Source organism: Myotis myotis, unplaced genomic scaffold (genome assembly GCF_014108235.1).
Source record: "Myotis myotis isolate mMyoMyo1 unplaced genomic scaffold, mMyoMyo1.p scaffold_m19_p_18, whole genome shotgun sequence".
NCBI lineage: Eukaryota > Metazoa > Chordata > Mammalia > Chiroptera > Vespertilionidae > Myotis > Myotis myotis.
In genome coordinates this window covers 34,940,630-34,955,440 of record NW_023416322.1, presented here as the reverse complement: position 1 = coordinate 34,955,440, position 14,811 = coordinate 34,940,630, and the positions used below count along the sequence as shown (strand labels likewise).

General features: G+C 38.0%; 1 protein-coding gene across 1 annotated transcript in view; it reads left to right on the top strand.

Annotated features, from left to right (window-relative positions):
• Window positions 1-14,811, top strand: part of SYCP1 (synaptonemal complex protein 1) — a 67,257-nt gene extending 52,446 nt beyond the window's left edge. Inside the window, exons 28-32 of the mRNA XM_036343596.1 lie at window positions 4,980-5,039; window positions 8,731-8,910; window positions 13,063-13,206; window positions 14,216-14,305; window positions 14,396-14,811. Coding sequence (XP_036199489.1) covers window positions 4,980-5,039; window positions 8,731-8,910; window positions 13,063-13,206; window positions 14,216-14,305; window positions 14,396-14,533 — 612 coding nt within the window. The 3' untranslated portion in view covers window positions 14,534-14,811. The remainder of the gene's footprint in view (window positions 1-4,979; window positions 5,040-8,730; window positions 8,911-13,062; window positions 13,207-14,215; window positions 14,306-14,395) is intronic.

Genomic DNA, 14,811 nt, shown 5'->3' with positions numbered 1-14,811 from the left:
TCGATCAACTGCCTCCTGCACATCTCCTACTGGGGATATGCCCGCAACCCAGGTACATGCCCTTGACCAGAATCGAACCTGGGACCTTTTAGTCCGCAGGCCGACGCTCTATCCACTGAGCCAAACCGGTTTCGGCCGTTCTTTTTTCTTAATGTAGATGTTTATTGCTGTAAACCTTCCTCTTAGAACTGCTTGTATCTTATAAGTTCTGGGATGCTGTGTTTCCATTTTCATTTGTTTCAAAATACTTTTGGCTTTCCCTTTTGATTTCTTCTTTGACCAATTGATTGATTATTTGTTGATTGTGTTTGATTTTCACATATTTGTGAATTTTCTTTCTATTATTGACTTCAAATATCATATCATTGTGGTTGGAAAACATACTGTCATTTAAAAAAAAATTTTGTTTTGTGACCTAACATATGATTTAGCCTGGAGATGTTCTATATGTGTTGTGTTTCTTTAAAAATATATTTTATTGATTTTTTTACAGAGAGGAAGGGAGAGGGATAGAGAGTTAGAAACATTGATGAGAGAGAAACATCAATTAGTTGCCTCCTGCATACCCCCCAACTGGGGATGTGCCCACAACCAAGGTACATGCCCTTGACTAGAATTGAACCCGGGACCCTTGAGTCCGCAGGCCGACGCTCTATCCACTGAGCCAAACCAGTCAGGGCTGTGGTTTTTGTTTTTATTGCTTGTTTTTTCCATATGTGTTTAAGAATGAATATTCTGGGCCCTGGGCAGATAGCTCAGTTGGTTAGAGTTTGATACAATACGGCAGGTTATGGGTTTGATCTCTGATCAGGATAGGTACAAGAAGCAACCAGTGAATGCATAGATAAGTGGAACAACTTATCGATGTTTCTTTCTCTCTTTCTCCTTCCCTCCCTTCTTCTCTCCTTCCTTCCTTCCCCCTTCCTCTCTCTATGAAATCAATCAATAAGTAAAAATTAAAAAATATTGTTTTATTGGTTGGAAAGTTGTGTGTGTATATATATATATATATATATATATATCTATATCTATCTATCTGTTAGGATTGTTTCCTCTGCAGTGGTTCTCAACCTGTGGGTCGCGACCCCTGAAAATACATCCTGCATACCAGATATTTACATTACGTTTCATAACAATAGCAAAATTACAGTTATGAAGTAGCAACAAAAATTATTTTATGGTTGGGGGTCACCACATGAGGAACTGTATCAAAGGGTCGCAGCATTAGGAAGATTGAGAACCACTGCCTAAAGCATAGTTCATATCCTTTATCTACACCAATAAAAGACACATTCAAATTGACTGTACCTTCGCTATGCCTTAAGCCACGCCCACCAGCCAATCAGAGTGACTATATGCAAATTAACCCAACCAAGATGGGAGCCTGTAGCCACAGAGCTGGAGCAAGCAGGAGGCTTGGTTGCCCCAATGATGGAGGAAGCCAAGCTTCCCGCCTGCCGCGGCTGCTCTGAGCTCTACTCAAAGCAACAAAGTTTCAATTATAGAAGGTAAATAAACCCCAGATACCTGCTTTCAGCCGGCCGTGGCCATGGAGCTGGAGCGAGCAGGAGGCTTGGTTGCCCGTGGTGATGGAGGAAGCCAAGCTTCCCTCCCTCCCGCCCTGGCTGGCTCTGAGCTCCTCTCAAGACTACAAAGTTTCAAATATAGAAGGTAAATAAATCCTAGAATAAAAGAAAAAAAGAAAAAAAGGAGAGGCTGGGAGCTTCTGTCACTGGGGAGCTTGGCCAGCCTGAAAACGGCCCTCAGCCCTTCACCAGACTGGCCAGGCAACCCAGTGGACCCCCCTCCCTAAAGGGGGTGTGATCAGCCTGAAAACAGCCATCAGCCCCTCACCCAGTCTGGCCAAACCTCTATGGGGTGAGGGTCCCCACTTGGGGGGGGGGCTTGACCAGCCTGCAAACAGCCATCAGCCCCTTACCCAGGCTGGCCAGGCACCCCAGTGGGGACCCCCACCCTGAAGGTGGTGTGACCAGCCTGCAAACACCCATCAGCCCCTCACCCAGCCAGGCCAGGCACCCCAGCGGGACCCCCAGTCTGATCCGAGACACCCTTCAGGGCAAACCAGCCAGCCCCCACCCATGTACCAGGCCTCTATCCTAGATCCTATATAATAAAAGGGTAATATGCAAACTGACCCTAACAGCGGAACGACTGGGAATGACTGGTCACTATGACACACACTGACCACCAGGGGGAAGACGCTCAATGCAGGAGCTGCACCCTGGTGGTCAGTGTGCTCCCACAGGGGGAGCTCTGCTCAGCCACAAGCCAGGCTGATGGCTGCCAGTACAGCAGTGGTGGTGGGAGCCTCTCCTGCCTACTCAGCAGCGCTAAGGATGTCCAACTGCAGCTTAGGCCTGCTCCCCGCTGGCAAGTTGACATCCCCCAAGGGCTGCCAGGCTGCCAGAGGGATGTCTGACTGCCAGCTTGGGCCCGATCCCTCATCCTCCGAGGGGTCCCAGACTGCAATAGGGCATAGGCCAGGCTGTGAGGGACCCCCCAAGTGCACAAATTTTTGTGCACCGGGCCTCTAGTCATTATATAATGACCTTTTTTGTCTCTTGTTACAGCTTTTGACTTAAAGCTTATTTTGTCTGATATATGTATAGCTATTCCTGCTCTTTTTGGTTTCCGTTTGTATGGCATATCTTTTTCCATCCCTTTAGTTTCTGGCTATGAATGTCCTTAATGCTTAAGTGAGTCTCTTATAAGCAACATATCCTTGAAATAAATAAATACACACACACACACACACACACACACACACACACACACACACACACACACTAGGGGCCCGGTGCACGAAATTCGTGCACTGGGCGTGTGTGTGTGTGGGGGGGAGTGTCCCTCAGCCCAGCCTGCCCCCTCTCACATACTGGGAGCCCTCAGGCGTTGACCCCCATCACCCTCCAATCGCAGGATCAGCCCCTTGCCCAGGCCTGACGCCTCTGACCCAGGCTTCAGGCCTGGGCAAGGGGACCATCATATCCCCCCAATCCCCGGCTCCACCCTCCGCCCAGGCCTGATGCCTCGGCCAGAGGAGTTGACCCTCATCACCCTCCGATCACCAATCACCGGATCGGCCCCTTGACCAGGCCTGAGGCCTCTGGCAGAGGTGTCAGGCCTGGGCAGGGGACCCCCAGCTCCCCGTGGTTGCAGGCTCCACCCCTGCCCAGGCCTAACGCCTCTGGCCAAGGCATTAGTCCTGGGCAGGGGACTCTCAGCTCCCCGCGATCTCCCGCTCTGCCCCTGCCCAGGCCTAACGCCTCTGGCCTAGGCGTCCGGCCCGGGCAGCGGGGACCCGCAGTGGCAGTGGCCTCGCGATCGTGGGCTCCACTTTAGGCCCAGGCAAGGGACCCCTAGCTCCTGGGACTGCCAGCTTCGACCGTGCCCAGCTCCCATCGCTGGCTCCACCCCTACTTCCTGCTATCACTGGCCAGGGCAGCAAAGGCGCCTGATTCTCCGATCATGGCTGGGGGGCAGGGCAAAGGCGGCCAGCTCTTAGCTCCCCCCTGGGTTTCCGATCACTGTCAGTGGCAGGGGGCTTCTTCCTGCTTTCCCTTTCGCCTCCCTGCATTGTGCCTACATATGCAAATTAGCCGCCATCTTTGTTGGCAGTTAACTGCCATCTTAGTTGGCAGTTAATTTGCATATAGCCCTGATTAGCCAATGAAAAGGGTAGCGTCGTACGCCAATTACCATTTTTTTCTTTTATTAGTGTAGAGATATATATATATATATATATATATATATATATATATATTCATATATTCATTTAGGTATTCTATGTATTTTACTTGAAGAATTTAGTCCATTTGCATTTAATGTAATTATTGTTAGGTAAGGACTTACTAATGCCATCTATTGTTTTCTGGCTGTTTTGTAGTTCTAAAAGTCAACCAACTACTGGTGGTTGATAGGATATATAATAATTGCAACTACTGTTATATCAGTTTACAGCCATCTTCTTTCATGGTGAAGTGGGTTCTCTGGTTAGGAGTATCACTATGGGAGAAATACCATATTGTACACAAGACATTCAGTGAAGATAGATATTGACATAGGGATTATGGGTAGGTAAGGCAAGTTTTCCTAAAGTTCTATGCATTGGAACTTTCCCTTCTCTGATACCTTTAAGGCCCTGAGGCTGTAACAATTCTCTTTTCTAGATGATTGTCATATTAAAGACATACTACATATTCTTTTCTGTAGGACAGGTTTATTTTTTCTTTTCTTTTACTACTGAATAGACACACCCTAATCTCCAGTAAAAGTGATGTATTATTTCCCAAGCATTTTGTGCTTTTCTGTACTTTATCCTTCATCTCTTTTTAAAAAAATATATATTTTATTGACTTTTTACAGAGAGGAAGGGAGAGGGATGGAGAGTTAGAAACATCGATGAGAGAGAAACATCGATCAGCTGCCTCCTGCACACCCCCTACTGGGGATGTGCCCACAACCAAGGTACATGCCCTTTTCCGGAATCAAACCTGGGACCCTTCAGTCCGCAGGCCGACACTCCATCCACTGAGCCAAACCAGTTAGGGCTCCTTCATCTCTTAATCTCATGTTGAAAGTTCATTATTCAAGGACAACACACAGAGAAAAAGTGAATTCTGCCTGTAAAGGCCCATAATATTTTGGATCTCTTAGCAGCTCTTTATAGTTAGTTACCTGTGTGTATTTCCTTACTTTATAATCTGGTCCATCCACTTCATTTTATGAATGAGAAAGTTGTGATTCAAGTTTTTAAGAGACCTGCTCTTAAAGATATTTGAAACTAAGTAACATTTCTATAGAGAAGAACTAATTCATTTTTCTATTTACTCTTTATTCTTTTTATAAAATTTGTAGGTCAGTATTATTTTCTTGTTAATACTTCTTTGATAATAAGAACATTCATTGTGGTAATAGTAATGACTACATTGTATGTACTTGATATTCATTTTTAATAGGAAAAACTCAAAAGACAGGCAAAGGAAAACACAGTTACTCTCAAAGAAAAAACTGACAAGGTAAGAGTTTTATATAATTTTTAGTTTTCTTTATAACCAATTCATTTTCTAACATTTACTTAGAAAATTTTTTTGTTCATAAGTAGGAAAAAAACATTTAAAATATATCACACAATTTCATTTTCTAAATTGTTTCTTGCTATTATTAAAAAGCATTTGCTAAAAACCTTAAAGCAGTTGTCACTTGGAGATTTAGAGAAGTTTTCAACCTACTATAATTTTTATTACAGTATTATCTTAAATTAGGTACATTTGTGTTTCTTGAAAATTTTCTAATGTTAGAGGCAAAATATTTTCATTAAAAATTCTAAAGCTTATATTTAGATTATGTCTAGTTTTGGGTTTGAGAGGGCTAAATATATGACATCCTGCTTAAATCTGAACCTATTGAGAAAGACAATGAAAACCAAAATAATATCTTTATTATTGATAAGTAATATTGGAGAATGTAGCTCATATTTGAAGGTAAAGGGATTTCTTAATCTTGAAATCCAAAATTAAACATATTTGTCTACTTTGTCATGGTAGATCTGAGCTGGAATAAGTTATTCACTTAAAAATGGCTGCTCTTGTAAAACATGGCATAAAGGGGAGGAGAGCAGAATGTGCGCTTCTTCTGGTACCCAAGAGTAAGCATAAGGAAGGGTTTGAGCTATATTTGCCCAGTTTCTCCTTTCAAATTCACTAGTCCCATCAGGGGTCCTCAAACTTTTTAAACAGGGGGCCAGTTCACTGTCCCTCAGACCGTTGGAGGGCCGGACTATAGTTTTAAAAAAACAACTATGAACAAATCCTTATACACACTGCATATATCTTATTTTGAAGTAAAAAAACAAAACGGGAACAAATACAATATTTGTATTTTCATGTGGCCCGCGGTCCGTAGTTTGAGGACATCTGCATTAAGTCATTGTTCTTCCTCTAAGGAGAAAGAGGTTAGGAATGCTACCCTAGTGTTGCTTCCTACACATGGAAGGAAGCACCAGGTATGTGGAAGAGCGATACCCCCTGCGTCTTACACATTACAGAAGAATTCTAAATGCAGGTTTTAATGGTTAAACATTCTTTCTACACAGTGATGTAGTCAGTCCGAAGTCCCCACAGAGGTTGCTTTTGACTATAAACTGAAAGTGACAGTAGTTGACAACAGCTGAGTTTTAGGTATCCAGCAGTCACCAACCGGTGGTCCGTGAGGTCCAAAAGGTTGGCAACTGCTGGATACAACAATTTTGTTATATTTGGGTTCAAAGAAAGAGAAGGAAAGAAATATTATACCTGTGGGTGAATATTGAATGCTTCATATGCTCCAAATACTGTGGTAGGCACTTGAAAAAATATTTGGAGAAATTATTGTCATATTAAAATTAGCCAGCAGGTTTAGGTAATGGTCTAAGGGGGAAGTGTCAGACAAAGATAAATAAATTGGTTAAACTCTAATATTTATTTCCAAATATAGAATGTATTCATACTATGCAGGTATATATCCCATATTGTTATAAAGTTGTTTTGACTCATGTATAATTCCAATAATATCTGCCTATTATTTATATCTGTTATCAAGTAGATTAGTAAATGCCTTATATTGTATCTGGGGGTCTGGATATATATGGCAAATAATGAGAAAATGAAAAAAGAAATAATTTAAATATGCTTTTATTTTCTATATTTTATTCCAAAATTATGGAAATATTACAAGTCTATATAATAATCATTAGATTTATCAAACATGTCTGAATTTGGGCAAGTTACTTAACTTTCTCATGCTTCAGTATTCTCATTTATAAAGGGGTAATAATAGTAACTATTTCCTAAAGTTGTTATGAGGATTAAGTGAAATAGTATTTGTAAAGCATTTAAAATAGTGCTCAGCACACAGGAAATACCATGTAAGTGCTTAAAAAGTACAACAGAGAAAATCATGAATGTTCTGAATATATGCATCACTGGAAGTATAACATTTAGAAAAGAAGGTAACTTGTAGGAAAGTGCATACATTTCCATGATGTATTACGAAGAGGGTTATTTTAGCATTCTAGAATGAGGAGGGGCAGTTGTGTTTTCTTTTAGGCTACCAGGCTATCCAGGAAATGTTCATTCTCAGACATGGCCACATGGTGGTGTAGTTGCCATTATCAGTCCTTTTTGGGGAGAAACATTTATCCATGAAAGCAGTTACATTTTGGAGACTACTGATGAAGAAGAATAACTTTGTTTTCATTAAAATTGTGCTATCAACTATGATGTATAAATGTTTAGGAAAAGAATGCAGAAGTGCAACTGTGAAAAAATATTACTAAGATTCAGACGTACTGGAAAAATGACTATAAAAGTGAGATCACTAGGACTAGTCAAGAAACCTACAAGTCACCTTATTTAGCTCCTTGATTATATAAATGGATAAATTTAAGCCTGGAGATACTTAGTGACTTAGTTAAAATCACCTAGAAAAGTAGTAAAAGTTCCTGGAGAAAAGAGCATACTTGACTCCTAGTTCATTGTTTTTTATAGTACTTGTGGTCATGTCATAGTCCTGTACTCTGTACCCTGTACCCTCCTAATTTGAGTAATGATCTATTCTCACTGCAGATTCAACCACCAACCTGTTGAAAGTGTAGCCTCCCCCACCTTTTGGTTGTTGTGTTTGCGCTTCATTCTTTCTTGTGAGTGGTTGCCTTGATTGTATTCATGGATATGATGGTGACCAACGAAAGTGGTAAAATAGAAAGTAATAGGCGTGAGTTTCATGTAGGGTTCCACTAAAGCAGCTATTGTTTCTAGCTTTTACTGGAAAGCTGTGTCAGGTGCTGAGGGAAAGATATATAAAGGTAGAGAGAAAGGAAACCATATAAATTGAGTTGAAATAATATCTAAGTATTTAGAGTAAATTTGCATTTTATTTTCAGAGTTGAAGCAAATAGCTACTTTATCATTTTTTTCTGACAATTTGTCTAGTTCTTTATTATCATAATTTTTGTCCCCCCCCCTTTTTAAAAAATATATTTTATTAATTTTTTACAGAGAGGAAGGGAGAGGGATAGAGAGTTAGAAACATCGATGAGAGAGAAGCATCGATCAACTGCCTCCTGCACACTCCCCACCGAGGATGTGCCCGCAACCAAGGTACATGCCCTTGACCGGAATCGAACCCGGGACCCTTCAGTCCTCAGGCCGACGCTCTATCCACTGAGCCACACCGGTCAGGAGCCCCCCCCCCCTTTTTTTTTGAGGGGAGTGAGGTTGGTGGATAGGAAAAAACTGACATTTATTAATAGATAAGAGAAGATATGAAAGCATAAAAGAGAATGAATGGAAATGAGAATAAATTGCCCTCTAGTTTTTAGACTACTAGAATGAACCACGGATTAAGGCATTTTGCCACCAGGAATAGAGATTTTTCTTTATAGAATCCTCAGTTTTCGATCAGATGGAGTTGAGATATCGTCTTTGTTTTCATAGCAGCTCTCTGAAGACAGGAAGGGGCAGATACCATTTTCATCTTAAATAGGAAAATGAACTGACCAAAAATGAATTAATTATTTAATTTAATCAGTATGTCATTTATTCAAAGTTATCTAGTCAGTAATAAATTTGGGGGTAAATTTTAGTTTATTCCTGTGTTATTTCTACTAGTTGCTACATTGTAATTAAAATGACATTTAACTATTTTATTCATTTCTATTGTCTAATACAGAAAATACAGACATCTTTATCGGAAACACTTACAACCAGTTATCGGAAATTTGATCCTAAAGTAGCTCCTTCACAAAATATATCTCGAAACTTCACATCAGCTGATTATGGCAAACCCAAAGAAAAAAAAGACAATCTGAGGACACCTGCCAAAAGTACTTTATCTGAACCATTACCAAAGGTTGGTTGGTAAAATTTCAAAAGAAGTAGTAACTTTTTAATTAAAAAAGACAGTTTGGTGTTATATACCACATATCTAGTATCAGACATATTAGTAGATATAAAGCCAATTTCGTAAAAGTTTCAATTTTTTGTGATACCAACATGAAACGTGTTTGTTTTTTTTCTGTCACTGCCCACAACTTAATGGCATCTTGGCAGCTTTCAAAACTTAGTAGCATTCACCAATGCGTAGGTCCCTGATGTGGGAAAGTATCTCCATCTGTCTCTACCCCTCTAAGCTAAAATACCATGTCTTTCTCTCCCAATTTCCTTAATATAACTGGGAATAAGGAAGTTTGGTGATTGTAGGGCTTGCTTTTATGTGAAACACTTTTTAGTAAGCCCCAGAGAAGGACCTGGCCTTAATTATAGGTCACTTTGTTTAGAATATCTGTTACTAGCACTTTCCCCCTCAGTTGTGTGCCCTTGTAAACAATTCCAGAGCAAAAGGAAGAGTTCCACTCATATGCTGTTATATATACACTAGAGGCCCGATTCCCAAATTTTGTGCAAGGGGCTTGGCCCTTGCAGCTGTAGCAGCTTGCCTCGGCTCTCGCAGCCCTGGCTTTGTCTGGAAGGTCGTCTGGCTGTCTGGTCTAATTAGCATATTATGCTTTTATTACTGTAGATTATCCAACTCATAGAAGCTATGAAAATTAATTTACATAGCTTAGGCTTTTATATAAAGCTATTTTTACTTACTACTATATTATTCAGGATATGAAATGATTTCTATTAAAGAATGACCTTACCTTAAAAAACTTTTAATTGGCAGCTCCTTTTTGATAGGAATGCAGAAGCCTGAGGTGAGCATTCAGGTCATAGGCATCTGTTAAGATATATAACCATAAAATATTTTAAAATCTGAAAAAAAAATAAAAAACTTTTAATTGAAATATATGCAAGAACACATAGATCTTAATTATACAACTTGATGAATTTTTACAAAACCAAACATAACCTTATAATCATCACTCAGATTAAAACATGAAATGTTATCACCTCAGAAGAGCTTCTTATAAGTACCGCGCGCTAACCGATTGCGCCACTGGAGCTCCAGAAGAGCTTCTTATTCCCTCTTCCAGTTACTAGCACTCCCCCAAGGCCAACTGTTTTTTTTCAGTAATACTTTTAATTACATGATTATAATTATACAATTTCTACTATTCAGTATTTTGTATAAAACCAGTTACAATAAACATGATTTTCAAATGTGACAATACTTACCAGACTACATAGATGTGCAAAGTTTACTTGCCATTATGAAACTTTATCTTAAAAGTAACTTCAGGAAAATAAACATGCAACCAATTCTCTCAGCTTTATAAAATATGATTAGAAATATACATTTTAATTAAAAAAGACAATGATTGATCAAATACTGAATAATCAGTTACATTTTAAAACTTAATAATCTATACATGAGTACAGGTTAGATAAAAGTATTAATATAAAACTTCAGTACTATAATGAGATGGACATATCTTCTGACATTTAATTCTAGGCAATTGAGATAATTTCCTACACAGTTCCAACTTCCAATATTAGATGTATTACCTCTTTTTGCATTTTCTATAAATAGAACTATATATTTTTTGCTTTTTTTCACTTAATATTATATTTGTGGGTTCATCCATATTGTTGCTTGAAGTTGTAGATTATTTTTATTTCTATATAGTATTTCATTGTGTGTCTGCACCACAGTTTATCTATTGTATTATTAATAGACATTTGGGTAGTGTCCAGGTTGGGTTTTATGTATAGTGTTGCTATAAAAATTCTAGTACTTAACATGTATGCATTCTAGTACTTAACATGTAGGTTGGCTATGTCTCCAGGAGTGTAATTGCCCATGTAAGGGTTATAGGCTTATGCATAATGCATTCCATCTTAATAGATACTGCCTGAGTTGTTTTTACTCTGATACAAAATGTATGTGTGTGTTTCTTATACTTCAGTTCTCTAACTCTCCAGACACTAACTGGGTGTCCTATAATTTGATTCAATTCTGACACTAACTATTTGGACTTAATGTAGACCCCCCAGATTAAGGGCTCAATCCCACAAGGCTCCCACTTCAGATGGCAGTCACAGTCTTGTCTTGCCATCATTTGTACTACTGACCAGCTGGCTATAAATTGGGGCTTCCTATAACCCCCTCCTCAATTTGCTAGCATGACTCTCAGAACTAAGGAAGTTACTCACTATTTCCAGTTCATTATAAAGGACACAACTCAGGAACAGCCAAATGGAAAAGATGCATAGTAAAAAATGAGACCAAGGAAGAAATCAGAAATTATCTTGAGACAAATGAAAATGAATACACAACAGTCCAAAACCTATGGAACACAATGAAAGCAGTCCTAAGAGGGAACTGAATGAAAGGAAGGCGGTAGCTAGGTGGAGGCGGCCAAATACGGAAAATAGGAAGATAATTGTAATGGTGTCAACATTAGAAAAAAATTTAAAAAATAACATTTATATCAACAAAGTCCAATGACTAGGCTTCCTTAGAGACAGATTCTGTTGATTGTTCCCTCATTCTCCCATGTAAGGGCCATAATTTCTTGGGTTTTGTTTTTTTTCATGTCTCATTTTTTTCATGAAATCTGAAAATTAAAAATAATATAATGTGAGTTCTGGGAATCAGATTCTACCTTCTCCACTGGGTTTGTTGTTGCTTCTGCTTGTCATAGTTGTTATTGTTTGTTTAATGACCTTTCTAAACTAATCCTGTAAAGTTTGTATTCTTTTAGTGCCATTGAAGTCTCTACGTGGTTAGCTTTATGTTCAGCTAATGTTTGAACAGATATCTCCTTAAAAACTTGTACCAACAAATCTCCCAAACGTTGCCATGGACTATTTGTTAGGGCATGCCTTTAACACTCCGCTAGATAGTTGACAACTCAGTCTTAACCTTCAATTCCTGCTTGTGCAGACCCTCAAGATCTGACAGAGGTAAGAGCTTAGGGCCTTTTTAGGTCTTTACTGTGCTTACTCACAGCCCTATGCATGTGCATGGCTTTCTATATTTTCAGGAGTATGCCAGAGCTTTTCAAAAACCCTTTGGACATCTCATTTATAAACTGTACTCCTAAATTTTTGTGTAATCTATCATTTACCCCAACTGATAGTCCTTGTCTTAGTGAGCTCAAAGTTAAAACACTTGCCTGTAATTGTTTTTGAGAAATGCTACTCCCTGATCTACACACACCAAGTTGAAAGTTATTTTGTACTGAGTGAGCTCTGAGTCAGGTCAAAAACAAACTGCCTTGTAAGTGAGGTCTTCCAGAGAACCACCATACAAGTCAAGTAAGGACAGCCCTTTGGGAATACAGCTTTGAAAGAACCCCTAGTTCTGTTCTCTGTCTAAGGCTGCCAGGCTGAACCACGAATGTGGGCTGTTATTTTTTAAGGGTAACATAGAGCTGGAGGACAGAGGATGGGACAAGGAAAAGTTAATGGAAAATATCTCTAGGTTATGGCAAGCTTTGGTTAATTCCAAGAGTTCTGAAAAAGCTGACACCATTTTTTATCAGTATTTTCTTTGCTTTGTGAGAGAGCGAATTTTCGGAGCTTCTTACTCTGCCATTTTTGCTGATTTCGCTGACCTTACTTTTTAAAGATACTTTTAAAAATTATAAAACTTACAGAGCAATATGGAATAACAAACATTGACTAAGTGAATTACTTTACCAACAAAAAACTGGCAAACTTATTTTCTTAAAAATAAGGATTTTTGTTGAGAGAGCAATGCTCACTCAGTTCTTGGTTTTAATAATTGCTAGAAAAATTAAAGCCCCTCTTAAGATTGGTGATTGTTAAAACTAGTGTTTCTTTCTCTTCCTTTTACTTTCTCCCTCTTCACCCTCTAATACCTTCTTCAGTAAGTTCAAGGGAAAGAGAAAGTTCACTATTGTATATTTTTTTGAAGAAAGTTATAAAAGTTTTATTACCAAGAACATCTAAATTAAATTCTTATTCAAAATTTATACTTCATAAACATGCCAACAATAATGGAGAGTTATTGATTACTAAAGACTCAACTTGCCTTTATTAATAATGTATGTTTTATTTGATGAAATAATGTGTTGTTTTTCTTTTTGGGTAGGCATATACTGTGAAGACACCAACGAAACTAAAAATTCAGCCAAGAGAAAACAAGAATGCACCCATTGAAGAAGATACTAAAAAGAGAAAAATGGTCTTTGAGTTTGATATTAACTCAGATAGTTCAGAATCTGCTGATCTTCTGGTAAACGCATTGCAAATAATCAGTATTTATTATTTGTTTACATTATTGTGTACTTTATTTCTTGATAAAGAAATATCATATTATTTATCAATACTAAATACAGTAGAACTTTACTATACCAGAATCTTATGCTTTTACAGAATTAAAGAAATTAGAGTTTAAATAATTTTTCTAAATTTTAGAAAACATTAACATTTTGAAATACGTGATATAACATAGTTGCATTTGAAATAATTAACCATATTGTTTTCCAACAGTGTTATAAAGGAGCTTTTACTGCATTTTCTTTTCAAAAAAGAAAGGTTAGCCCTACCTAGTTTGGCTCAGTGAATGGAGCTAGCCTACCTGGATTTGAATCCTGGTTCCACCTCTAACTAGTTATATAATCTTGAGCAAGTTACTTAATATTTGTGTCTCAGTTCCTCCCCTATTTAAAATGAGGATAATAGTATACCTACTTCACAAAATTGTATTAAAACTAATTAAAATATGCAAAGTGCTTAAAACAGTGCCTGACATAAAGAAAGTACTAAATAAGTGTTAGCTATTATTATTTGGGAGGATTACAATACTCATAAATTGATAACTGATATTTTAATTTTTATGTGATTATAAATGCTTCCTATATAGGACTTAAGTGTGAGTTGAGTAAGTAGGCTGGGAGTAAGGGGAGGAGAAAGTGGTAATAAAAAGACTCTGAAACTGAAAGAGAAGTTAGAAAAATACTATTCACACGCATCTTGTATTTTACATAACCTTTCAGGAATATAGTTAATAGGATCAAAATTTAGGTCTTTGGCAGAATGAGGCTATTTTGTCATAGTCTTCTTTCTTTAGTATTCTTTTTTGTCTTTTTTTTCTTTTTCCTCTCTCTTCCCTGTTCTTTCTTCCTCCCTCCTCCTTCACCTTCCCCTCCTCCTCCCCTTCATATGTGGCATGTAGACAAAATTTTAATAATGTAATATTTATGATGGCAATACCCAAGTTATATTTTTGTTTTTTCTTTAAGACCATGGTTTCAGAGGAAGAGACAACGAAAAAGCTATGCAAGAATAATTATTCAACAACTTCTCATTTTTGTGTCAGAACACCAAAAAAGGTAACTTACAAATTTATTTCAGAAAGCACATTTCAAAAGCTGGACTTTAATTTTTTAATTAAACATATTATGATTTTATTTTGAATTCAGACCCCTTCATCTCTAACAGCCCTTGGATCTGCGCCGAAGTTCGGAGCTTTGAGGAAAATGCGGGATGACCGTTGGGCTGTGATTGCTAAAGTGGATAGGAGAAAAAAACTAAAGGAAGCAGGAAGGCTCTTTGTTTAATTTCAGAAAATCAGTGTGATTAAGGAGGCTAATAACAAAATTCATAGTTAACTTTTTCTCACTTTATAAAGAGCCAATTTTTTTCTGTAATTGAGGCTTTTTAATGTTTGCATACATTATTTGTTTATATTTTTGTGTAAATGTGAAATAACTACATGTTATCTGAAAAATTGTCATTGTATTCAGGTAATTAGATGATTATATTTTGTTTTTACCTTTTTTTGGTGTTCATGAAAACTGTTTTGGCTAAGTTTTCAAATTATAAAGTTAGCCATTGA